General features: G+C 43.6%; 1 protein-coding gene across 2 annotated transcripts in view; it reads right to left on the reverse strand.

Annotated features, from left to right (window-relative positions):
* Positions 1-26,378, reverse strand: part of Piezo2 (piezo type mechanosensitive ion channel component 2) — a 372,708-nt gene that overhangs the window by 54,629 nt on the left and 291,701 nt on the right. For both annotated transcript variants that reach the window (XM_029547036.1, XM_029547035.1), the window contains exons 18-29: positions 18,787-19,001; positions 16,884-17,044; positions 14,188-14,364; positions 13,774-13,899; positions 12,301-12,501; positions 10,741-10,945; positions 10,523-10,624; positions 9,326-9,491; positions 6,225-6,468; positions 3,362-3,458; positions 2,461-2,620; positions 1,123-1,212 (exon numbers count right to left, since the gene is read on the reverse strand). In XM_029547036.1, the coding sequence (XP_029402896.1) occupies positions 1,123-1,212; positions 2,461-2,620; positions 3,362-3,458; positions 6,225-6,468; positions 9,326-9,491; positions 10,523-10,624; positions 10,741-10,945; positions 12,301-12,501; positions 13,774-13,899; positions 14,188-14,364; positions 16,884-17,044; positions 18,787-19,001 (1,944 nt within the window). The remainder of the gene's footprint in view (positions 1-1,122; positions 1,213-2,460; positions 2,621-3,361; positions 3,459-6,224; positions 6,469-9,325; positions 9,492-10,522; positions 10,625-10,740; positions 10,946-12,300; positions 12,502-13,773; positions 13,900-14,187; positions 14,365-16,883; positions 17,045-18,786; positions 19,002-26,378) is intronic.

Consider the following 26,378-nt stretch of genomic DNA (forward strand, 5'->3'; position numbering starts at 1 on the left):
CTAAATGCAGGAAAATTCTAAATGTGTTCACCCACTATGTGTGAGTTTGAGAGAACAGCAACAGCGGCACCACACTGCAGGAACCACACTGCAGGATCCACACTGCAGGAACCACACTGCGGGAACCTCACAGTTTGCTACAGCGGCACCACACTGCGGGAACCTCAGAGTTTGCACATTCACCTTAGGTTTCTGTGTAAGCAGCCACGCCATGGAATAATCTAATTTATTTAAAGGAATACCTTCCAAGGGAAGAAAATTAAGAAGTGAGGTCAAGATGGAATAAAGCTGCTCTTACAAATTCAGGGGACTTGCCTGGGAGGATGGGACAGGACTTCCACTCTCTTGAAAATGTGTCTAGGGTTCAAATTCTCTGGATATTAGCTTTGAAGCATTAACACTCAAAAAATATAGATGTCTACCAGTTCTTAGAAGTTGCACTCATTGCTAGAAAATTCTTTACAACTGAACTCTCAAGAGGCCTGAGTCCTGTCAGGCCACCCCTGTCCCATGTCTGTCAGCCCACCCCTGTCTGATGTCAGCCCACCCGTGTCCCATCCAGGATAGTGGTGTAGGAAAAGCATTGAGTCAGACTGGGAAGAGAGTAGTCACACCAGTGCTGCTGCCGGTTGCTGTGGACCCTACATGACAGAGGGCATCCATTCTCCTGAACATGTGCTGTATTATTCCAGAAGATGCTTCTGAAACTGACTCCACGTTTATTTCCTGGATCCAGGAAAATGTAGGGAGCACACCCCTGTGCTTGGCTCGGAGCCCCACTTCTTCCATTAGTTTATCAGTCTTTACAAAAAAGCTCACAAGGATCAACTGTGCCCTCTAATTGAACAACACTGAATGGTCAGAGAACTTCAATGACCAGCTCAGGGCTCTGGATTAAATAACTGAATTTGTAATGTTTTCCTGCCTTTTCTCAAGATGGTGCCTTCCCCACACCCTGGAACTACCATCCTGTTAAACTGCCTGAGGATTAGTGCTTCATCTGTCAGAGGAACCAACACTCATTATATAGGGTGGACCAATCCTTAGACATCCTCTACATTGTTAGACATGGAATATACCGATCCAAAAGGGGCAGAGAAGCAGAGGGAAGAGAGTCCTTACTGTCTCTTCAGCTGGTCCATGGACTTTTTCTCTTCTTCAATTCTTGCCTTTACAGCTTTCACAATTGTAGCCTGGAAAAGTTCGGCCCCTCTGAAATAAAGTTGGGAATACAGAACAAATCAATATTCTTGAGGCTGTTCAACCTTTCCTGAAAATGATCAGAGGTCATGGCATCCTTTTGCCAGGGCTGAAAGAAGTTTCCTGGCTGAAGTCACCTGCTTCTTCTAGAAGTTCTTTTTGAGACACTGGAGAAGGAAGAAAAGAGCCCCTTGGGATTGAGTGGGCTGTCTGCCACCCTGGAAGTTCAGCAGAAAGAAAATGGTTTGTTTCTCAGACACTAAATGACTTCAATTGTGTGCCACACAACATTTATCAAGTGACGTTCACTTCTAGTAAAGAACATAGCTTCAAGCTTCTAGACTTAAAGAGTAGTGGTTCTCAACCTGCCTAATGTGACCCTTTAGTACAGTTCCTCATGTTGTAATGATGCCCAACCATAAAATTATTTTCATTGCTACTTCATAACTGTAACCTTGCTACTGTTGCAAAGTGTAATATAAACATCTCTGTTTCCTGATGGGCTTACGCAACTCTTGTTAAAGGGGCATTTGACCCTCACAAGGGGGTTGGGATTCACAGGTCGTGAATGACTGTCCTAGAGAAGCTATTGGTCATCTGACAAGACATTGCTCAACTACTCACACATATCCTTTCCATTGTCATCCCTTCTCTTGTATGACAGGGAAAGGAGCGCAGTGCCTCTTGCCAATGGCATGCCTTGGGCTCTGGGTCTGTCTGAGGAATTTATACATTCTCACATTTCCATTTCTTCTCTCTCTCTCTCTCTCTCTCTCTCTCTCTCTCTCTCTCTCTCTCTCTCTCTCTCTCTCTCTCTCTCTCTCGTGCTGCCTGCATATATTTGTGCAGATACACTTGCCCATGTGGGGCAAATGTGCAGGCAAAAGGGCAATATTGATATTGGGCTATCTTCCTTAATCCTTTAACACATTATTTTTCAATAAAATATTATTTTTGTCTTTAATTATATAACTTTGTGAGTAAGTCTGTGTGAAGGTCAGTATAGGTCTATGGAGGTCGGAGGTGTCAGATCTCTCTGGGTTACAGGCAGTTGGGAGTTGAGTCGGTTGACATGGGTTCTGGGAATTGGACTTTGGTCTTCCTTCTACAAGAGCAGTATTAGCTCTTAACTACTGAACCCTCATCTCTCCTGAGAGAGAGAGAGAGGAAAGAGAGAGAGAGAGAGAGAGAGAGAGAGAGAGAGAGAGAGAGAGATTGATTGATTCAGAGCACGTTGTTGTTGGAAGTAGCCTGACCCACCTGGACGCCAGGATCTGGGATGCTTTAATGTCAGCCACGACGTGCAGGAAATAATAACTCATGAAGACTCTCCTCTGCAGCAGGAGAAATGCAAAGCAGATGCTGTCCCAGATGATCCCGGCCTCCCCACTGGGCAGCTTGCATCTGGAGTCATCTTCAGCTGAGACATAAAGCAGGGGGGGAACTCAAATGTCAACGAACACGAATACTCGAATATTCATTTCTGTCCTCCCTGCTGTATCAAGCCTACAGAGCCAGGCTTGGGAAATCACACTGGCACAGGAGCAGAACTCTGATGTTCCCATTTATGACCTGAGTACCTTAGAAGCAAGACAATACTCCCCAAGTCTGAAATCATCAAGAGCAACCTGCTGACACTGTGAGGTACAGGGAAACCCCTGGATATTCTTTAAGGACTCCCCAGCAAGAGCTGTGGAGAAACAACAACTAGATGGCCCACCCAGGGGAGACATCTCCCATTGTCTCTTGGGGTAAAATCACCCCAGAAATTCTAGGGCTCTTCCCACCTGGCTTTCTGAGACTGAAGTTCCCTCAGCTTCTTGAAGAGAGAAGGTCTGCAAAGCTGAGGTCCCCTGAGGACTGTCCATTCTAACTGGAGCAACTGCAGCTTTGAGAAGGTGGCTTGAGTTGTTTTGAATCTTACTGGGGAAAGTACATAGAGGCACCTTTACTACACCCACGTGGCAGGGCTTTGGGGGACCCCCTGTGTCATAGGCAATGGTCCATCACATAGGGTAGCTCCATAGTTTCCACCTCAGGGAAAGAGTTGACTCTACCATCATCTCATTTCTTGGTGTTTTCCTCTAGGCTTTAAGTCAGAACAACACAGCTGCTCTTTCTTTTCCAAATTTCTTCTCCCAAAGGGTCCTCCCATACTTACGCATTTGATAGCCTTTCACCGTGCAGGCCAGGCTGAACGCTTGGATCAACCAGCAGCTGTTTCTCACTAGTGCGCCAATGTATCCACAGGCTCCTATCTGAAAAGGAAAGGAGGGGGGTAAACCTCAAGCTCCGAATCTAGAACACAAAGCTGATGTCTAACAAATCCAGTGTGCATGAATTCACTAGGACCCAATGCCAACAATTCCAGAGGGTACTGCAATATCTAAAATAGCAGTCTCCGCATCGAATAAAATAGTTAGCATTAGCCGTTTGGAGAGCAATGTAAACTCAGGAGAAATTCCTCTCAGTGGGAACACAAAGGGTCTCCAGTGTGATGCTTCTGCACTTGGAAGTGCTGATCTTTACAAAGAAAGCTGGGCAACTGTTGGTCAAGCTTTTACCCTATGGGAATGCACTAAGACAAAGTCTTTGATTTGGGTAGAATTATTTTCTCATAGGTCACATGACTCAAATTTACACTGATCTCCAGAAGATCACCCCAGGTCTAAGCTTAAGAGTTCTGGCTGGCACCTGGCCTTAGTGTGTGACACATTGCCCTTACATACATGGATCCAACATCCTAGGATGTAACCAAAGTTGGATAGAAAATAGTTGCTGTCAGGGAGGACCTGTATCAAGCCTACACATGCTTTTCACTGTCGTTGTTCCTTTTAGTGTAGTAGAGCATTCACTTGTGTTTTAAGTGCTTGTAGTGTATATTTATATATCATCTTGAGAAGATATAAAACATACAGGAGGATATATGTGGGCTCCATGAAAATGTTGTAATACAAGGTAGCTGAGCACCTAAATATTTGGGAGTCAATGGCTGAAACGAATCCTTCAGAGAAACCAAGGAAAGTCTATGTGCATGAAGTCTTGTTTGACCAATCCTCTAAATAAGGAAGTCTTTTCTGTTGGTTTGTACGTAGTTCTTCCATAGTAATAAATTTCTTATGCCAAGTGTCAATCCTGAATTAAGCAGTTTACATAAATATTAACCACTGCTAATCAACACGTGAATGCTATGGCATCAGCTGTGCACAAGGCCCTTGGACACTCAAAAGCACTTACTCCTCAAATATTACGGACTCAGCTTGGAGTCGGCATCCCTGAAAAAGAGCATGTAAAACTAGGCTCTGATCCCACGCCATCAAGGTTGTGTTCTTTTCCTCCAGGCAGGGGCTGATCTCCTCTTCAGTCTTTAGAGACTTTTCAATATGTTTTTGTTTGTTTGCCTCAGTGAAAACTACCTCCTGCATTTTCTAGGAAAGATAGTAGAAAAGCATTTTCTGTTCATTCACCCCAACACTGTCTCCAGGGATTGCACTGTAATTATTTATAAAAGAAGCTATCTTCTTCCCTTTCAAAATGTGAGCATCTCAGAGCACCTCAGTTCTACTTTTATTTGGGCCTTCAAAACGTAAAATTGCTTAGCAAAGAGCGAGCCTATAATGTACATTTGTAGAATGAATAAATGGATGGATGGATGGATGGATGGATGGATGTATAGATGGATGGATAGATGGATGGATGGACATGGGTGTAGAAGGATAGAAACAGGTATGCATGTATATATGCATGGGTAGATAAAACAATTGATGGATACAAGTTTGGATGGATAGATGGATGAGGAGACACTGTATCCATGCATTTTCCAGGATCAGCCTATTGGCACTTTTCCCATGAAATCATCTTCAGATCAAACCACCAAGCTGCTGTCCCATCTCACACTCCTGAAACTACCCCCAACATCACTCCCTGTGAAAATTTGTGTTAGTGAGCTAAAATTCTTAAATAAAGCCAGTATGTTGTCAATTAGAAGACTAATCCTTCTACTTCTATAGACTATACACAAAAATAAATAATTTAACTCTTCATGGCTAAACACTCTTTCCTAGATCCCTAAACACACTGACTTACATGAAAAAGTCTTAAAAAAAAAAAAAAAAAACAACAACTGAATAGTTAGACAAGTGAATGCTCCTTCATAAGAAGGTAGGAAGGGAAGAAGTAGGGACCATCACAGCCCTGTCCTGTTAATGTATGAATGACTCACCACAGCCATGAGAAGCAGGCACAAGGCTCATCAGTTATAGCCCAGTGGAGAGACACTAGTGCCCTCACTTCGGAAGGTTGTTGGTTAAATTTCCTGTAGCACTAAAGGACAACAGTGGTGGTGTGATTCTGGAGCTATCTCTGAGCCAGATACATTACCCTCACATTGCGGTAGAAGTTACAGCTGACCACAGCCAGCAGTATGCATGGTTTCTCTACCGCACATGGTTACCCTCACATCTTCATTTGGATGTTTGCACTAAGAAATAACCTCGTGCTGAATTTTTCTCTCACAACTCTGGGTACATAAACTGTTTCAGCACCTAAAAGCTCTTTTGATCTCATTTCCCACACAACAGGACATTCCAGAAAAGACCTTAATTTGTCCTACACTATATTTTTTTCTAGGTGAGACAGTTCCTTTTTGGTGAGCAAGATAAAACTTTACAGGATTCAGTAACCCTGATTCAATCATAAAAGGGCCACTGCATAGAAACATGATGAAAGACACAAGATTATTCCTCAGGGAGGATAGGATTTTAACTAGTCAATCATTTTAGATTTTATCTGTTGAATGCATCACCTCCTATCGTGTGACCCCCAAATGGGGGAAAGGAGTGGAAAAGATTCTCTTAACACTGTAAAACCAAGCATGGCAAGCAGTCATTGAAGCCTGAACTTACAGTGTCTCAGCGAGGGCTTTTAGGAGTCACGTGAGAAGCTGGGGCATTTAAGGACCACCACGTGGACTGTTTATTCTTGCACTGAAACCACAAGTATGTTATGTAGTGGGAACCACTTACTGACAGTATATTCTTCATGGTGATCACAAACACGTTGTATGCAATCAGCCAGTCCCAGTAACGAAGGATGCTCTTGATAGGTTTCAGCAGCAGATCCCCTCCAAAGAGCAGGAAATAGAAACAGGCCACCAAGTAGCCCATGCAAAATATGCTGATCCTGGTGGTTCCCGTAATGAAGATGATGGTGAGGACGAACCAGAAGAGGTAGCTGAAGATGATCACTTTGGACATGTCCAAGTAAGATCTGCAAAACAGACCCCGGGGCAATGCAAAGACAATGGCAACACAGGCAAAAAACAAGAGCTCTTCTTTAAGGAAGGAAACCTCCTTTTAAAAACATTGAATGAACCATATTATGCAAATCATGTGCTGAGCTCTGTGTATCCCAATGCCTGCTGCATAGGAAGCCCCAATGTAATCAGTCCTAGACAAATAGGTCAGTCGATAAAAACCACAGGAAAATATGTCTATCATCATCTCATCGGAGACTAATTTCTCACAAAACAAACGTTTCTGCCTACCACTTGAATATTCAAAATTATCTTTGTCTTTTTATGAGAAGCATGTATAATGTGGTGGTTTGAATATGCTTGGCTCAGCAAGTGGCACCATTTGGAGATGTGGCTCTGCTGGAGTAGGTATGGCCTTGCTGGAGGAAGTGTGTCATTGTGGGCGTGGACTTTAAGACCCTCATCCTAGCTGCCTAGAAGCCAGTCTCCTCCTGTTCGCCTTTTGACACAAGATGTTGAGCTCTCAGCTCCTCCTGTGCCATGCCTGCTTAGGTGCTGCCATGTTCCTGTCTGGATGATAATGGACTGAACCTCTGAACCTGTAAGCGAGCCTCAATTAAATGCTGTCCGAATAAGAGTTGTCTTGGTCATGGTGTCTGTTCACAGCAGTACAACCCTAAGACAGATAATTATACGATGAAAACCATTCCAAGATATAGGCGTCTCTTGTCTGGCAGGAAAATGAGCAATAGATTACATTCAAGGAACTATAGATTTATATTATTACATTACAAAGGATGCACATACTACATACAAAAATTTCGCTAGAGGTAAAAAAATTTTTTTTCCTCATAGATGGAAGAGCAGCTCTGATATTCTGCATCTGGATGTCACTGGGCCCATACAGGGTTCTTTGAGGGACTGTCCCTCCCCAGTGGCTTAACTGATGAAAGGTGAGACTGGAGTATAAGACCCACATTTTTCTACAATCATTAGTAGCTGTGGCTGCTTCCAGAGTCTGGGCCTTAGGTGGTAGGTAGGCATTACGGCGTCTGGCCAGCATTGTCCTCTGCTTGACCACCCCTTCATTGAGGGCTTGCTCTGGAAGGTTTTCCTCTTGGGTTTATGGGAAAAGATCAGAGAATAAATTATGAATTCACTGTTTGATTCATGGGCTACAATTCTATAGAAGATTAATAAATAATCTCCATAATGTATGCTCCAGCTTTGTGAGCAGTATTAGAAAACAGGGCATGTCTTGGTGCACTTAACAGCTGAATGAGCTATTGACATTACTGATTTGAAGAATAAAATAAAACAACATATTTATTTCAGGAAAAGCTGTAATCCTTCTTTAGTTTTCTAAAATAAAAGCAGGAGGGCCACGGTTGTGATTAGCAAACCTGCCAGCTTCTTACACAGGTAAAGTGGAATGTGACAGTATATACTCCAGCCATAGGTGGCTGGAGGGGTCAATCTCTGGTCTGGCTCAATGGAAGTAAAGTACTTGGAACGGAATCTGATGCCTAGAGCCAGCAGGCAATGGAAGTTCGTTAAGTAATGCATGCAGGGTTTGGGATTAGTACAATGTTAGGGGGGAATGGGGACAAGAACAGAGTCAGTTAGAAGGGCTTTGCTCCCTATGCTACCCTTTAGAAGAGCAGATAAGACAGGTTCTTAAAAAGTAACAGCTGCATGCCACCTATCTCTGGAGTCAGAAGTTGGGGCGCTCCACACAGATGCCATGTATACTCTTACTGCTGTCTGTCTGTCTGTCTGTCTGTCTGTCTGCTGCCGCCATATCTTCCCAACAGAAGTCAAAGATGAACACTAACCCAGGAGCCTCAGAGGCTGGAGGATCAGGCCTAAGTCACAAAGCCAGATCCCACAGTGCTGTTAGGCTACTACACTGTGGCTGTAGAGAGTTTAAAAAGCTTTCCCAGATGAGGTGATCTGGTGAGCCTGATACCAGACAGGCCTCTGGATGAAATGATGTCTGGAAAACCCCCAAAATACAGAAAGAATGCACCAGGAGAGAAACTTGGCTGGGATTTCATCAACACTCCCCTAGAGAAGCTCAAAAAGGTAAGGCTGGGTATCACCTGACTGGGAAGAGGGAGGGGCAGACGGAGCTGTAAAGAGATCCAACACAGGGATCAGGGAGACAGGATACATGGACAGAATCACTCAGGGAAGCTCTGGGGGCTTCATGCTTTAGGCTCTTGAACACACAGGTGAGGAAGAGGAAAGACAGGAATGATAGAAGTGGCGAGGAGGAATATGGATGAGGGATGACGGAGAAAGAAATGAGGAAGGGTCCTAATGAGGAGGGACAGAGATGGGGTGGTTCAGGAGGAACAGGGATGAGGGAGGGGGTGATTAGGTAAGAGTGATTAGGGTAAGGACTACAGGAGAGAGAGATAAAGACAAGAGATAACAAGGGGAGGGGATGAGGAGGGATGAGAATGAGGAAGGGTAGTGGGGATGAAAGATTCAGGATGAGGAGAGACAAGTAGTAAATAAGAGATGTGGGCAGAGAGTGGGTAGATGAAAGGTAAAAAAAATAGAGAGGGAAAAGCGGGGAGAGGAATAAGAGGTTGGATGGAGAAGGAGGAGGAGAGAAGGTAGATGAGGATAGGAAAGGAGTCTCCCTGAAGGGATGTCTACTGGTATTGTTGACCTACTATAGCTTCTGTTGGAAGAAGAGACAGAGGCCATTAATGACATTCTGTGTGGACAAGAGGGACACAGACGTATAACTCAGAGGCTCATCGGCTTCCGCAGTGCTCCGCAGAGAGAACTGCAGTAAAGGGGCAGCTCGGATGACATGGCACACCAAGACTGCCCACAAAGAGATGGAGCTGCCGTTACCTGCAGTGAATGAAGTCTGGTACGGGGTTATGCTGGCTGAATGAGGCTGCGTCAAGGTTCATGCAGATCTCGACATTGTCCCCAGCCATGATGCGCACGGCTGCCTTGTTTTCGTCCTCAAAGATCTGTCGTTGTAAGGAAGCACACAGGAGCAGCATGAAGTCATCTGGCAAGACAAAAAGCAGCCACTCTTCAGGTTCTGAAACGCCACACACGGTCACCGTGTAGCTTGTCGGGGCCTGAGCTCCGAGGTCACTTGTGTCCCCCAAGGTGCATGCCACTTTCTAAGGTTGGAACCAAGTCCCCATTTCCTGATCTCAGCATGGGGGCAACAGAGTGAGGATAAGGTACACAGGGCCAGCATTGGTGACATCTGGGTGACATCATGCCCAAACGCTAGGTGCCTGCCTCCATGGATGTTGGGGTGTGGTACATTTTCACCTACCAGTGCTGAGGAAGCCACTGCAAGCTTGGCTTATCCTCTCACCTGAGCTAGTTACAGACATTGCTCTGTTTTCTGTCCCTGTGCCTTCATAACCCGACTCTGGTCAGCGCTTGCACTGAGGGTGTGTGTCAGAGCAGGTGGCAAAGGCAGACAGGTTGTGAACGGTCATGAACAGGGAGGGCTTTGAGCTGCGCAGAGCAGTGATGTCCTGGCCAGGTCTCTGGGCCACTCCCAAGTCATGGATAGCTTCCTCGATTTTAAAATCAGCCTGAACCTTCTGAGGCAGGGAAGTCACTCTGGAATTTTCCACAGCACTGCCACCTCTACTGGCCCAGAAGTACTGCCCCTCCCCCATCCATTGCTCTCCTGTGGCTGACAGCTGAGGCTCCCCAGTGCTGCCATAGCCCTGTCTTTCATCTCGGTCTACCTGCCATGGTAGCTGGAAATGGAGTCAACTTGCAAAGCTCTCTCTCTCTCTCTCTCTCTCTCTCTCTCTCTCTCTCTCTCTCTCGTCTATCTATAAAGAGGCAGGCATATGTGAATAGAGGTGTTGAAGTAAGTTACTTCAGGGTTGATTTATGACTTTCACAAATGGAACTGAACAAGTAGATGCTATTGGTGACTCAGAATATAAATACATAAGACAAGCTTCAGTGGGGAGCTAAGAGCACCAATGCCTAACACTTGAAAAAATAATGAGCAAATGTAAACCAAATACCTGCATCCCATGGTCCCACAGTGGAAACACTTACAGACAAGAAACACTGGGTTGGGTCGCACAATGAAATCTGGGAAGTAAAGCCACTTGATAATGTTATCATTGAAGTAGGCTCCCTTGAATCTCCATGGATAATCTGCAAGGGGCAGGGATGAGCAGGCACAGTCAGTTCCCTGGTGTCTCTCTGCACTTCTCAGTGGTCCGCTGGCTATGGCTGTTGCTACGGGGACACGCCCTAGGCAAGACGCTCACCTCGGCAAGGGGCAGGGGGGATGCCGATGCAGACAAAGTACTGGAAGGTGATGATGCAAGCCAGGAAGCAGCAGTACTTGGGCCAGACCTCCGCAATGGCTTTTCTTCTGCGTCGATACAAGACACCGATCAGCCAACAGGCGTGAATCATGGCGTAGAAGTCCATTCGCTGTCCAATTACATTCACTGACATGAGGAAACAGGTCTGTATAGGGATTGTTAAGAGGCAAGAAAGATTGCGTTAATCAGAAAGAGAAGTGACAACAGAGACCAGTGCTCCTTAGTCTGTCTGCATGGGTATGTGAGGAGCCTCACTGTAAAAGTAGGGGGCTTTTTTCGGCACCCCCTTGCTCAGAAATAATGACATGGAGACTTTTATATTTATTAAATTATTCTATTCTATTGTAACCTGGCCTACTTTCTAGCCACGTGGTCCTTTACCTGTCATCTTGGTCTTGCCCTGACATTTCCTTCTTCATTTTTGCCCTGATGGTACCTCCTCTTCTACCCACTCTCCTGCCTTATCCTCTCCTGCCCAGCTATAGGCTATTCGGCTCTTGACCCAACCACTCAGGAGGTGATGGAGAACACTTTCCAAAATACCGCGTCACGGGTCATACCAAAGCCTGCGCTGCAACAGATCTCTGGGTACAGAAATCAGCATTTGAATGCACAGTGCACAAAGGCACCCCCCAAGGCCTCACTGTGGAGGGGTTTTCACCACGAAGATAGAAATGCTGTGTAATTCCTTCTGTGAGAACTGACTGTGCCTTTCCCAGTAACTGCTTCAACAGAGTGGAGGGTGACAGCTATGAGGCCCTTGGGAAACATCACCATTGTGAATTTGTTCCCTTAATTCCATCACAGATTATCATCATTGAATTCCATTTTCCCACTTACTATTACTGTTACTATTCTCTCGCCACCATTTCAGGGCACAAGAGTTCACCTACCCATCAACCACAGAGTGTACCTGGAGGGATCCATGGCTCCAGATATATATATGTAGCAGAGGATGGCCTTGTCTGACATCTATGGGTGGGGAGGCCCTTGGTCCTGTCGAGTTTGATACCCTAGCACAGGAGGAAGCTAGAGCGGTGAGGTGGGAGTTGGGGAGTGGGTGGAGGAGCACCTTCATAGAGGCAAAGGGGAGGGGGAGGGGGAGGGGAGGGGGGAGGTGTGTAGGGATAACTGGGAAGAGGGATATCATTTGAAATGTAAACGAATAAAATGATTTTTTTTTTAAAAAAGAGTTCACCTCTCAGTTTACACATTCAAAATGAACGCAAAGACGGAAAAGTCTATTCTTAATAAGAAACCCAGAGGATTGTAGATATATTTTTAGATGGCTCAGGAGACCTAGGGACTAAGTACACTTTTGTGAAGTAGAGTACGGGCTCCTGGCTTTTGAGAACTTGAGCTGAGCTGACCCACCATTCTCAACGGCTTTGTGAATCACAAACTGGAGCTGTGCAATGAACCCTCAGCGACCAGCTAGCCCGAAGGAAGGATTTAAATGTTCAATGAAAAGAAATCAAAGACACAGGCAAGAAAACTCACCTCTAGGCCAAACTTGTAGAAGAAATAGTTTACAAAATATTTGGCACAATTGATAAGCCCATCATCTAGATGTAGCCTTGTGATGTCATGAAAGATGGTTTTAGACACTGGAGCAGTCAGGTTGTTTCGGCCTCGATAGTACTCCTGATGGCGGTAAACGGTGACTTCGAAGGCCAAAATCGCCAACATCAGGAGGTTGTTCTACAAACAGTAAGCAAGAAATCACATCTGTGTACACTAAAGGCTTTGTGATTTGGTGCTTCTGAACAACTGTAGAAATTCAATCGTTGTTTTGCCTTGCAGATGTCTCAAAAGGCAATGTTATATTAATGATACCCGTACTCATGATAAAATTGAACCTATTTCTCTGTCTTATTTTCTGTGGCCGTACCTTCACTATGGAAAAGAGGCTAACTGTTGTGGCAACAGGGTCCAGTCTCTGGGCACAAGACTGTGGCTGCTGTTTCTACTTGCTTGCCAGGTGCATGCCTCACACCAAGAGAGCAGCACTGAGAACTCAGAGGAAGGTGTTCTTGCCTTGTTTGTAACCCTTAACTGCAAAGCAGCCCAGGGACATCTGGGAAAGCCACTGATCTCGGACAGGATGACAGTTGGAGAGACTTGCCAGAGAGAAAGGTAAGTGGAGAAGCAAGTTCAAGATGGCAAAGTCCCGGTCAGAAAAACACTCATGACAAGAGTATTGACGAGTGGCAACAGGTGGCTTCTGGCTTCCCAAATACCAGGTTTTTTTTTATCCTGACAGTTATTTGGACAGTGACTTTAGAGGAGTTCTAGAAGTTACAGAATGGGATGTTTCATACATCTAAAATTCTCACATGCCCGGTGGAAAGATCATATCTTGTCAGAGATTAGGACAATGGTTAAGGTTGCTTTGAGTTCTTCATCAAAGTACAATGTTCAAGAATGCACAAGATTCTAATGGTTTTGTTTTTATTAAGTTTCTATGACTTTTTGACTAAACTATGTATTATTTTGTGATATAATATGTACTCCTTATTAAACATTCAAGAGGAAGAAATTGGCAGCAAGTATTTCCTACAGTGCTTTTATGCCTCCTTCTCACAAATAATCATTATTGATAATTTGATCGATTTTATTTCTTTGTGTCTAGAAAAGATGACATGGTGTACAATATTACAAATTTATATTTTTCAAAAACCTTAACAATGTATTTTGGACTTGCTTTAGTTTTGATGTGACCACCAGCTTTATACTTTAATGGTGCCTTGAGAAGCTAGTGGAGGTACTGGTTGCATTTCACTAATCTGAGTCAGATTGCCTGAGCACTTTCTCTTCAGCACAATATAATACCGGTTTTACTATTTAGTAATTTTAGATATGAGCTAAGAGGACAAAGTTACTATCGGAGGGGCTATTAAAGAGTCTCGGGAGGGGCAGATATCACAAACCACAACTGTGCAGAGGCCCACGTGAGGCACAATAAAGCCTTACCCTCAGGTAGACGAGCAATGGGGAAGACTTCCTCAGGCCAACCCACTCAGTGGGATCAACAGGGGCGCTGTAGAGAAGAGACTTGTTCAACTCATTAAGGGGAATGTTGGTTTGATTTTCATTGGGCTGAAAAGAAGACAAAACAGGATAAAAATTGCTTGTTAAAATTTAGAGTGCAGGCTTCTTTGATCAAAGGGAGCTGGGAGGGGTAGGGAGGGGAGGACCCATTTCAAGTGGGGAGGATTCTCAGGTTATAAGCAGATTTAGGTCCATCACGGGGCCAGAATAGAACTGTTGTGGATGAGATGACTTATAAACTAGACAGAATGTTCTTGGTGTGGTGACCCCCGCCCCAAATATCTCCCATGATCCTCTTAAGGTCAGTGAGGAAGGCCCCCCAATTTTGAGGCTCACCAAGGAGCAGTTGACAGAAAAGTTCTCAGGCTTAATGGTTTGCAGCTGGTACAACATTTTGCAGACGATGATCACACATGTCCAGACAGTGCAGACACTGGAAGCCACACGACGGAGTTTGGCATATGGCAGAGCAAATGCCCAAGAAATCAAAAATACATAGTTGAACAGAGACACCTGAAAACACAAAATCAGAAATGGGGACAAAAAAAAAAAAAAACAAAAACAATACATGGCATGGCAGGACAATTACAAGACAGGACAGCATGGTTCCGGTTCGGCAAAGGTTGTCTGAGTTCTTATGTGTAAGGCACTGCCTTAGGTGCTGGCTGTTGCAAGGATAGAGATGTTCTGTGGTCTTGAAGATACTATGTCTCATAAACCAGACAGACAGAAAACCAGGTAGGATCCATATGATGTAACAGTAGCTAACTTATAAGTGTGCCTAGGCTTTTGTAATAGCATCCCGAAGGGTCCTCAGTCCAAAGATGGGGATTGACACAAAGCTAAAACAGGCTGTGAAAGATGCAAAGTATACTCAAGGGGAAGGAGGAGGCAGAAGAAAAGGATAAAGGGAAGAGGTAGCGTGATGATGAGGATAGGCCACTGGACATCAGTAAATTTTAGGGCTCCTTATAGATTAGGATGGAGATGCAGCGTCAAGTCAAGCTTTGACTGGTCCCTTTGAACCATGAAATGGCACATGAACTCACTCTGTAGGAAAGGGAGACCCATGTTTAGGCCTTACATCAGAGAGTTTGAAGGGAAGATGTGCATTATATTTAAATATATGCCACAGAATTAAGGAGGAAGAAATGGAAGGGCTAGGTTAGAAGACAGAACCCAGCTCTACAGAAGCTGTGGAGGTTTGGAGTTAGGGATTCCATAGTTCCATGGAAGCATGTGGTTCTGTGCTTGCATTAAAAAAAAAAAAAAGACACATACTGGATTGCTTGGGAAGTAAAATTAGCTTGATTTGAGAGCCAACTGGTTTGACCATGACCATGGCAACAGGTTGTTAAGTAGAGAAAGTGTGAGACATGACAGCCAGTTTTTTTGTTTGTTTGTTTTTTGTTTTTTGTTTTTTTTGTTATTTTTTGAAGTCCGAGTAGGTGAATCATCACTGCTGTGATATGAATTACCAAGAATATGCTGATTTAAGGGGAAGGACAATGAGTTCAGCTTGATTGTTGGCTCTGAGATGTGCATGTATTTGTCAAGCAGACAGAACTAGTCAGTCCCCTGCTCTAGTCAGTCTCCACAGCTTACAGATCCTAGATGAATACAGAAACACCATTGTCTTATTCAGCCAGGAACTGTGTTAATTTATTTTGATACGGACTCAGGGCTATCGCTGCTGCTCTCAGGTGAAAATGATAGCACGTGCTCACTATAAAGCTCACTAGGTACCAGGTACAAAGCTCTATGAGCCGTGGAGAATAGGCTCCAAATATGGCTTAAAAAGTGGAAATGGGAAAACACGAACAGTAACGAATAGCATTTGTGCAGCACACATTTTTTTTTCTCCCCAACTTACTTGCTTGTCCCTACGGAAGGCAAATATTCTCTCTGAGAATTAAGTGCTGAAATAGTAAGGTAGAAAGAACTGCCTTACAGAATAAACTGGGGAAGAAAGAGATGCTGTTTATAAGAATGTCCAATCATCTACAAAGTACCTGGATACAAACTGAAAGCTGTGTTTTATCAAAAATGCTTTGATGAATGAATTGATTCTTTTCCCGGAGTCAAAGGTAGGGTCAATTTGAATGTTAAAAAAGCAAATTATATTAAAGGTATTTACTATGAGGTAAGCCTCTTATTTCTTTTATTATATTTTTTAAGCTCTCAGTATAAAAGCAATACATGCTTTTATACTGAGAGCTTTAACATTTGCACAGAATTTGTTACACAAAGACAGTAAGTGATATACAAAGACAGTAAATCTTCACTCCCAATCAGGCTCCAAGTGACAAATGCCCTGAGGATTCCTTACCCTCAGGGTACATGTAGAATACATTAAATCCATGAATGTCCCAGACAAAGCCACAGAATGAGCATGCTGCCTGGGTGAGCCATGATGTGACGGGAGCTCCCAACTTAGTCTAACTCAAGGAAAGAAAGATGGATCAGCTGCCAACAATTAGAGTTGAGAACAGGAGTCTCTAAACAGGAGTGAGGTCAGCAAAGGGACCCCAGGCCCAAAGCCTTGCTCACAAGGAAGAGCACCAACTATTTCCAAGAGAAGCAAGTTATCTAATAAAAGAGACATGCGATTTGAACCCCACATCTTCCAGAGGTATGGCACTCTAGCAAAGATTTAATTATGTTTTGGAACCACAGTATAGAGTATACTCCTTAGCAACACAGACTGGAATTTTACTCCTTTCCTCAAAGAGAGCTTTGGGAGATAGATTCTCATGTGGTGAAGAAAGGCAGCCCACTCCACACAGGTCAGAAAGCATCCTTCGTTATATGATTAAGTCAAGTGGAAACTAAGCCATGGGGCTTTCTCTTTTGCTGACATTCCCTTTCTTGGCTCCATCATCCTTGGGTCCTCTGTATAGTAAAGCTTATGCACTCATGTATGCCTTGATCCCTGAATGTAAAGGGCATTATACTATGAATGGACACATAGACAAAGGAAATGAGGACCTGCCATGTTCTTTCTCTTCAGCCTGATAGGAAAGCACACTTGCCTCTTTCACAGTCACCCAGATGATGTACGATGAGACGATTTTGATGATGTGCAGCTCCAAGATCCACCACATAAACACCTGCAACTTGTGGAAATACTCCAGGAATTTTAGAAAGAGCACAGTGAGCCGGTCAATCACCAGGTGCCACTTGTTCCTGAGGTCTGCAAAGCAGTAAAATAACAGCGAGAAGCGTGACCAGTTTGGGTGTTATTAGTGGGGACATTCTTGTTCCTTTCAAGATGGAATGAGAAGCTACTCAAGAGTCACTGCATGAATTCTATAAATCTAGAGAGGAAGTACCCAAGACCCCTGACACTATGCTGCTGTTTGTGGATGTGTGGTTCAAACACAAGGGACAAGGTTACTCCATGTGCCTTTTAATTAAACCAGTGCAAAGAGCTCTGCCTTGACTTACTTTTAAGACTGTGTTAAATCATCTGAGCTCTCTACAAATGGCATCTTTTCACCTAAACACTGCTTCCACCAGTAACAGATGAATGGATACGGTTCTCCAATCTCCTTTGATAAGCACTCTCTGCAGGTCGGCCTTGGGCAGAGACAGTTTGTTCCACCTCAGAGTCAGCCTGGTTTCCTGAAGTGTGCTCAACTTCATCCTAATTGCCTTAATCAAATCAGCCATTGTATGGTTCTACCTCGGGGGGTCATATCAGTCTATCCCTGACCTGGCCAACCCCACTGGAAGCCACACAGGACTGGTTTTGTCTTCTCATGCTTTAGTTCTGGGGTATGCCCACCTGTAAGAGGTAGCTTTAATGTGACTCTCCTTGGTTCTGAAAACTCAGGAAGGTTTTAGTTACAGTGAAAAATACTTATTACAGAGTGATGCAGGTGACAGTCAATGGGAGAGAAACAATTTAAAAGTATGTACAACATAGTAATAAGGGTATGGAGGGATTTTTGATGGGGCCTTTAGTAAGGGCCAAAGTCCTCTTTAAAGTAGAATAATGAAATCTCAGTGTCTACACACACACACACACACACACACACACACACACACACACTTTTGGTTCTTGCCTTGGGTCTTCTGAGATGAGTTAGAGAAGGGAACACGGCCTTTAAGAATAATTTTCCTCCATAGCATTTTTGGTTTTCTGCTTTTGCATAGCAGACACCCAGCTAAGACATGTGCAGCATTTCCCACCCTGTCCCAGAGGCTACACTGCCTCCCTATCTGAGCATTACAGCATCTTTTAGCACCCTCTGCTGGATAACACCAACAACCATGCCCCCCCACCCCCTCATTCCTGGTCTTTACAGGTCTATAAAGAAAGCTTTAAAACAAAAGCCTTAAATACAACCAGGAACATGACCACTTTTTTTGTGTGTGTGTCATTAATCGGAGAATATCTTGCAACTTTCAGGATGGAATGAGGAAGAGAGAGCTCTTAAGTCAGTGCTATCCAAAACCCTGTATGCAACTGTACAGCGCCTCCTCTAGGTTCCATAGTCTAAAGCACTGGACCAGAACTAGCAATGTATCCATAGTTATTATTCTCCTTGACAAGCCTCAGAATGCCTTTCACAAGAACGAGTCTCTGAAGGCGACATGAGGAATTATCAATGCTCCGTGCACGATCCTGTTTTTGCTTGTAGTAGGACAGGTTCTGTGAGAGGTTCCCACACAGCAGAGGATAGACCACACCCCCGGGATCTCCTCCTGGGCACTCTGCCTATCATCAGGGATTGTTAGCAAACCATCTGCTCTCTTCCCTTTCAGCTAGATGATGAAAAGGACCTCATTGCAGTAGGTAGAATAGAAATACTATCATTACAGCAACCAAACCCATTCTGCAACTTTTATTAGAATCACAGATAGGGTCCTTTGGAGCAAGTCACTCTGTCATTCATGCCAATAGGTCAGCTGTTGAGAGAGACTGATTACCTGAGGATTCTTCCTCCTCGGATTCCTCTTCCTCATCTTCCTCCTCCTCAGACTCATCACTGTCTTTTCCAGCCCCACCCTTCTCTGCCTTCTTGATACATTCTTCTGGCCTCTCCTCCCCAGGCTCCGCCAGCTTCTGCACCTCAGGCCTATCGAGGCTGGCAGTCATATTCATGATGGCTAGGTCTGGGAGACTTCCTTCAGGGTGGGCCAACCTGTGAGCAGAGAGAAGCTGGGTGAGACGAGGAAGGGGTGCCAGAGGGGTGCAATCAAGGGACAAGTGATGGAGGCCAAACTGAAGCAAATCAGTAACGTGTACAAAGACCTCGAGTTGTGGGTGTTAGCATCTCACTGCGTTTTGTCGGTTTGTTTGTTTTAAGTTCTTTCTAAAAAACAAACTGTCAACTCATCTTTGTTAGCTTTTCTTATTCAGGTTCTAGCAATTGGTCAGGAATGAGAGCTATTGACACCTAAACTTAACATTTTTTTCCTGGAGGAGAAAAATGGTCAAAGTTTAGGATGTAGAAGCATGGAATGGCGTCATGTAGAGCGAGCATTTCATGGCTTCACATGGGGGACTTACTCATTCTGGTGGATTGGTAATTTTTTCTTGATGCTGCTCAAAGTAATTGAAATAGAAAGGAAAAAAAAAAGGAGATGAGAACAGAGGAGTTATAAGGATGTCAGAGTTCACATTCATGCTCTATACAATCCACTATCCCATCGGGGTTATGCTTGGGTGCATTGACGACCGAATGCCAAGTGCATTCCAGAGGGTCGCCAGTATGTGCTTTCACTGCAAGTCTAGGCTCAGCGACTGGTCTGAGTGGACTTGATGGTTGGTTTGTAAAGGAGAGGACACAGAGTCAAAGTGCACCATGCTCTTTAAGTAAGGTTTCGAACCATCTTGCAAGAACCACGCCATTCACGTATAGCCTAAGTCTTTTCAAATCCTTAAGTAATGTAAGCTCTCAGTAAGCCTTGGCATTGGCTAATTTCATGCTACCAGCGTCTAAAGCATAACGCCAGGAGAGAGGGGCACGCGCTTTCAGCTTTAGGCATCTTTATCACATCCTGTCTGTGGACCACTGATGTGAACCGTGGACTGGAAGCTTCAGGGGATCTGGTAGGAGCCAGAGCCAGAGCCAAAGCCAGAGCAAGAGCAGCTGGGGTACCACAGTTTACTTCATAGCAGGCAGCCCAAGTGAGGGCTTTTCCAACACTCTATTTTTGAGACGGAGTATTATGTTGCTCAGGCTGCCCTCAAAACCCCCAGGCCAAGCAACCATCCTTTAGCCACTTAGTGGCTGGGACTGTGGGCAAGTCCCATATGCCGACCTTCCTAATTGTCTCAACAGATGAAGAGCTCTTCATTCCTATTCAAGTTAATGTCATAAGAGACACTAGATAATGTGGTATATTTTATGAGCATGTATTCTGGAAATGTTAATCATCTTTTCCATTTGTAATAATTATTCCACATATTCCACCCGGTTATGACAGAATAGATAATACTATCCTACAAGCAGGATTGTGGAATCTCAGGAAATTATTTAGTTTTCTTAAACTTAGTTAAGTCTCTATCAAATGAGTAGGTCTCTTTGGACAAAGTCTGAGCTATCATCATTAATATGATACTTGAAGATGCACCTGTGGTTTGAAGATGCTGAATTGAGTCCACATTGTCCTTGGGCTTTTAGATAGTATCATAAAAATGATATTCTCTTAAGTGGGGGCCAATCAGGTAGATTACCATATGCTAGGAGCAAACTGCTAATTTAATACAGGAGGAGTATCTAAGCAGAATTCATTCTCGGTGTAGCTGGGGATGGACTGTGCTGGAATCATACTTTCTTGCCTTAAACAAGTTGACTTGCCTTCCCTATTTCTGGGAAGTTGAATAGTTTTAAAAATGAAACACTTTTTTTTTTCTACAGCAATGCTGTACATTCACACCATGGATAACACCTACCGACCCCGATTTGTCAGGGTATGAGACATAGATGACATCTGTATGAGAAGTGTTTGGGTGATTGGGTGAAGTCGCAGGCTGGTGTCACAGTCACCAGTATCCACTTATTCTGGAACTGATGTAAGCCTGCGTTTTATCAGCAGGAGGACATCTGACATCAGGACAAAGACTTTGGCTATTAAGGTTATAGAACTGTGATCTTGGATTACATTTTAAAGACAGCATCAACCTTGAACTGAAAAGACACCTTTCTAATACTCCCTGCTAACTGTAGAATGAAACTTCTAGTCACAAGGCTATTTAGAAATAGCCACTAACAAGACAACACTGCAAAATGTCCTCAGCAAAGATGCTCCAAACTGCTGAACCATAGCGAGGGCATGTTGAGGACATGAGTTAAATCAGCAGTGTGGAAGAAGATAATGGAGCAAAGCGTTTGGAAGTGGTTCCACCCTGACTTCTAGACATTTCTCTACAAAATCTCTGGGCCAGATGACTCTGAAAGCAGAAGCGACCTGGGCTCCTCCACATGTTTTCTGCACTCTGATTTAATCCATGAAGAAAGATGGAGTGGGGATGGTGCATCTTGGCATCCCTCGGGACAGTGTAACCTCAGGCATATATGATGGCTGGCACAAAAGGAAACGGGGAGCCTGATAACTCTCTGAGAATTTCATTGGCTGTTATCTTTCATGACACATTCAGAAAAATGTGTGCACATGAAATATGCACAGTTTAAATGCCTGATTGGTTAGAGCAGGTTGCTTAAAAAAGCCATGAAATCTTTTTCATCTCTCTCATTTTTAATCTTTATCATACCAGACTTTGAGAACAAGATCAATATGAATGCCAAAAGCCAAGGATGTAGGAAGCAGAATCCCCATGCCTACCTACATGGCTTGGCAAAGTACTGGGCTTGCCTCCTTAGCCTCAGTCTGCTGTTCTGTAGAGTGGGAACAACTAGGCCTACTCCAAAGGATATTTGAAAAATTGGGGAAGCTTCTGTGAATGATTCATATGAGGAGCAGCTGCAAAGAACCTAAGGAGAGATCATCTAAGGAGAGATTTTCATGCTTGGGTGTGGTCACCTGCATCCTAAGTACATCCTTGTGAAAAAGCAGGGGTCCGCATGTGATTTTGCAGGGGTCCATTCAGTGACAGACAGGGGACCGATTCTTGATGAATCTGCTGCCTGCCCATTTGTATATTTAAGAAAATCTCTCTCAAGGAAAATGATGGGAGTCTCTTTAGGAAATCTATCCTTCATGCTTATTCACTGTTCTGTGTGCAGGTCTTGAACTGTACATACAAGGGGCTGAGGGCCGAATGGACTGCCCTTTGCTACACAGAGCAGCTGGATTGCTCTGCAGAAAAGCCAATGTCAGCAACGTTCACTCCAGGGAGAGAGTCCCTGACACTTCAGGGTGCAGAGCTCATAATGTTTGTCATTCTTTACTGATCACAGAGAGTACTTAATGTCCAGAAAGAGGACTTTTTTTTAAAAATCTGGAACACCAGATAGATGTGGGATGAGTTAAAAGAGTCTTCATTCTGCTTCCTGATATCAAACCACTTCATATGCCTGTTTTCACAAGAAGTTCATTTTCATTTACATTTACATTTTTTTCAGCTGTCTTTGTGTCCTTGCTGTCCATTTATACACCTGTGTGCATGTGTGTGTGGAGGGTGGGTGGGTGAGATTCACACTCTAAGCTATGGGCTTCTCATTATTGATTTTAGAATAAGAAAAGGTGATACCCTTCACACACTAATGGAGCAGTGGGCAATGTCTCTTCATGTATTCATCCAGTTCTTCCATTTATAGGCTCAGTGAGTACCCTGCTCCATCCGTACATCACTTCATCCTAAGTGTGTACTCTGGGCCATGCTCTGGAAGGCAGCCATCTTGCCCTACGCCTCTGACTCGTGGCATGTTCACACTACAATTCAGTGAATGCTAGCGAGGCAATTCTGTGCACCAGAGACACTTTCTTCAATGAAACAAATGATGGGTCTTGAGAGTCAAGGAGGTTTAATTTAGTACTAGGACTTTGAAAAGCTGCCTATTATATGTAGCAGAGGATGGCCTAGTCGGTCATCAATGGGAGGAGAGGCCCTTCTTCTTGTGAAGGTTCTATGCCCCAGTGTAGAGGAATGCCAGGACCAGGAAGCGGGAGTGGGTGGGTTGGGGAGCAGGGGGAGGAGGTGGAGGATAGAAGGTTTTTAGAGGGGAAACCAGGAAAGGGGATAACATTTGAAATTTAAATAAAGAAAATATCTAATAAAAAAGAAAGAAAGAAAAAGAAAAGCTGTCTATTAAGCTAGTTTCCATTCAGGAAAGTTGGAAATCTGCCATTGTAAAATCCCTTAGTCTAAATTCTAAGAATTAGAATTATCCTGATTGGGAATGTGTGAAATACTCTTGCACTCATCCCTTTCACTGGAATAAGGAATGCCAGAAGTCGGGAATGGAGACGTGCTGTGGATGGGAGTGTTCATAGTCTTAGAGGTATCTGACATGTTTTGCAAAGCTCATAGCAAGCACTTCTAGATGATCGGATTCTCACAGGAACAGTTGATCTGTGAATTTACGGTCACACCTTTTGTGTATGGTACTCATTTCTCAGAATAGAATCCAAGCGAGGCTGCACATGACTCTGCTTATACACCATGGAAAGAATGAGTTCACTGTTGAGAAAATAGTCAACTTCATAATTGGGAAACTCCCCACAATTTAATCATATTATTCATTTTTTTCCCAAGTGAACCAGTCCATGATACCTTCTTTTACCACATACTTTGTGTTAGGTAATGTCTACCAGCCCTCGTGTAGATATATCTCTTTGAAATTCAGAAACTCAGTTTCCTAAGTACATGTGTCTCCTTATAAAACAACATTGGATTTAAATAAATTATGCAATAAGGTGATTACTCTTCTGTTCTAATTGAGTAGGTGGTTCTTTTAAAATTTGGACACACTTTAAGGGTATCATTCTGAAGCTCGTGTTTTGAAATAAGAGTCAGGCATGTTTGATCAATGTTTTCTTGGGGCAGGGTATGCTAGCCTTTCTCCGAGCTCCTTCCACGAGTGAGAGATTTCACTGGAAAAAGGGTAATGGGAAAGCTGAGATATTTGTGGATTTTAGTTATTTGGGGGTGAGTCGGAATCTTTGTAGAGCATCTCCTAATAAAACGAATGGCACATGCTTTATGAGGAACATCATGCAGAGAGCTCTTTTATTTGGACACAGGGGATATAATTAGCTGGTGAAGAGCCCTAACACGAGAGTTTCCTATTCTCTCTCTACCCATCAGCTAAAACCCTGAGCTGGGATTTTCTCTCACTCTGGCTTCCAGAAGATTCCAGACAGCTTTAGCACAATGCTCACGTCTATTGCTTTTCTTTGCTCCCCAGCCAGGTGACAGGCAGGCAGCTAGTGACCATATTTGTATTTACAGTGGTGTGGGGACACATTGTGAAATCTAGGGATGTAAAAGCTCTGTCTTTAATATTATGATCTTTCTAGTAGAACTGTACTTGGAAATTGATATCTGGGTGTTGTTGTTTTGTGTTATGTTGATTTTAAACCACACTGTGGCCATTTTCTTTTCATTCAGGAAGCACCTCCCAAATACCAGCTGGTGAGTGAGGCTGAGGGTTCAGTGATGGGAAGTCTCCTGAGTATGACACAGGGCATCCAGACCCAAGGAGCCTATGCCTTTAGCACGGTAAGACAAGCAGGGTTCTGGAAGGAAAATGTCACAAAAGCAGCCTGAGAAAAGTGCAGCAGGAATCCAAGGGAGGGCAGACCAGTGTTAGCAGGATGTTGCGTGGACGGAACTGTATGGAGGAGGCAGTTCTTGAGCTGAGCTCTCCCTTCCATGATCAGCGAGGTGTCAAATGCTCAGGCAAGCCTTGAACAAATGCTACCCAAGAACGAAATCAAAGGGACTTACACGTTCAAAGCAAAAACCAACTGCTGAGCACCAGCTGAAGACCCTGGAGCACCTCCACAAGCCACCGCACAGCACCATTTGGTATCGCCACCAAATGGCTTGGTTTGCAATGTATATCCATGAGCATACCTGAGGCCACCGTCCACTATCTGAGGATGCCACTCATCATTTATAAAGCAGCAAAGGTTTTAACACACGAAGAAAACCATTTTTAAATGAAAGGGAGAGAGAGAGAAAAAAAAGTTAGCATACCCACCTATTTATTATTAGGTACACGCGACCATTGACTTTGGCATGGCTGCGCAGAGGGATGGAAGCCCAAGGATGCAGTGGGAGACAGGTGGGAGAGAAAGAGGAGATTGTTAGACAGAGGTAACAGAGGAGTAGACTGTCTCTTAGGCTTTAGGAAGGTGTATCATCCACACAGACTGTGCCTCGAGGAAGAAGCTGGACAGCAAGATTCAGGAGCAACATGAAGTCAGACATATACAGGAAAAGGCTCAAGGATCCCACGCCCTTTCAGCCTCTGCCCTCCCATCCCATACTTTACTAAAAAGTAGGGATGCTTGATTTTGAAGAGAGACATGATCAAAGAAAATTAGACTCTGAAGATTAACTTTTGCTCCTTTTTCATATTTTAAAGGAATTCTAAGTAAACCATGATCAATATATTTTCTTTAGAGTCTTTAAAACTTTAGCTTAAGAAGTATTTTCTAACATGAATCAAAGATGACTTGTAATGACATCAAAGTAATTAAAAGGGTTTGTAGAAAATTATTATGTAACTTGTATTATTGTTCTATTATATATGATCAGTTAGTAAGTAAAGTGATATTTCTTAAGATTGTCTACTGAGAAATTATAATCTTTTTTCTTATGTATGACATAATTTCTTTCTATACTTCTAAGTAAAATTTCTGTACATTTAAATAACAATAAATTCTACTTCAAATCCAAGTGATATTTGTCCACACTGAATATGTGCATGCTTACACACACATACCAGAGTTTAACAAGACAGGAAGAGGGCAATGGAATGTACCAATGCAAACCATAGTTATGAAATCAACTTAATAACTACAACAAGTCCATCAATCTCCATTTGCAACCAGTTTTTGTAAAGCACCCAAAGCAAAGAAGTAAGAGAAGGGAAGCAAGCAGGGAGGTCAGTCCCATCTGCGAAGATGCTTATCTTCCTCCATCATTTGGGTTTCAATGTGGTCATTGATTAGGACTCAGGACAGAAGAAAAGAAATACAGAGAGATAAAAATTATCAGTAAGAAAAATATGAGAGAATTTTTAAAAGACGCTGTATATTTAAATTCAAAGTTTGTAACTTTTATAGAACCCTCTCACAGAAAACCTTGTGATGCCAGAGTTATTTAATTTCTCCAAGGTACTAGAAAACTGTTTCTCAGACCATAAGGTGAAATCCCATGTAACTCAATGCCTTCCCCTTTCTTGTGAAAGTCATTACTAAGGGAATGCTCAAGGCTGAGCCACAAGCAGAAATAAGGGGAGCAGTGCTCTTGAAGTGGTTGATTAGGTCTGCTGTTTCTTAGCAAATTGACAAGCAAACGTTGTGCTGCTATAGCTGTAGAAAGAAGTCAGCATATACTTGTCCTGGGCAGTAGCCCTTCCCAGAACCGGTATAATAGGCAT

Source organism: Mus pahari, chromosome 15 (genome assembly GCF_900095145.1).
Source record: "Mus pahari chromosome 15, PAHARI_EIJ_v1.1, whole genome shotgun sequence".
In the NCBI taxonomy this organism is placed as follows: domain Eukaryota; kingdom Metazoa; phylum Chordata; class Mammalia; order Rodentia; family Muridae; genus Mus; species Mus pahari.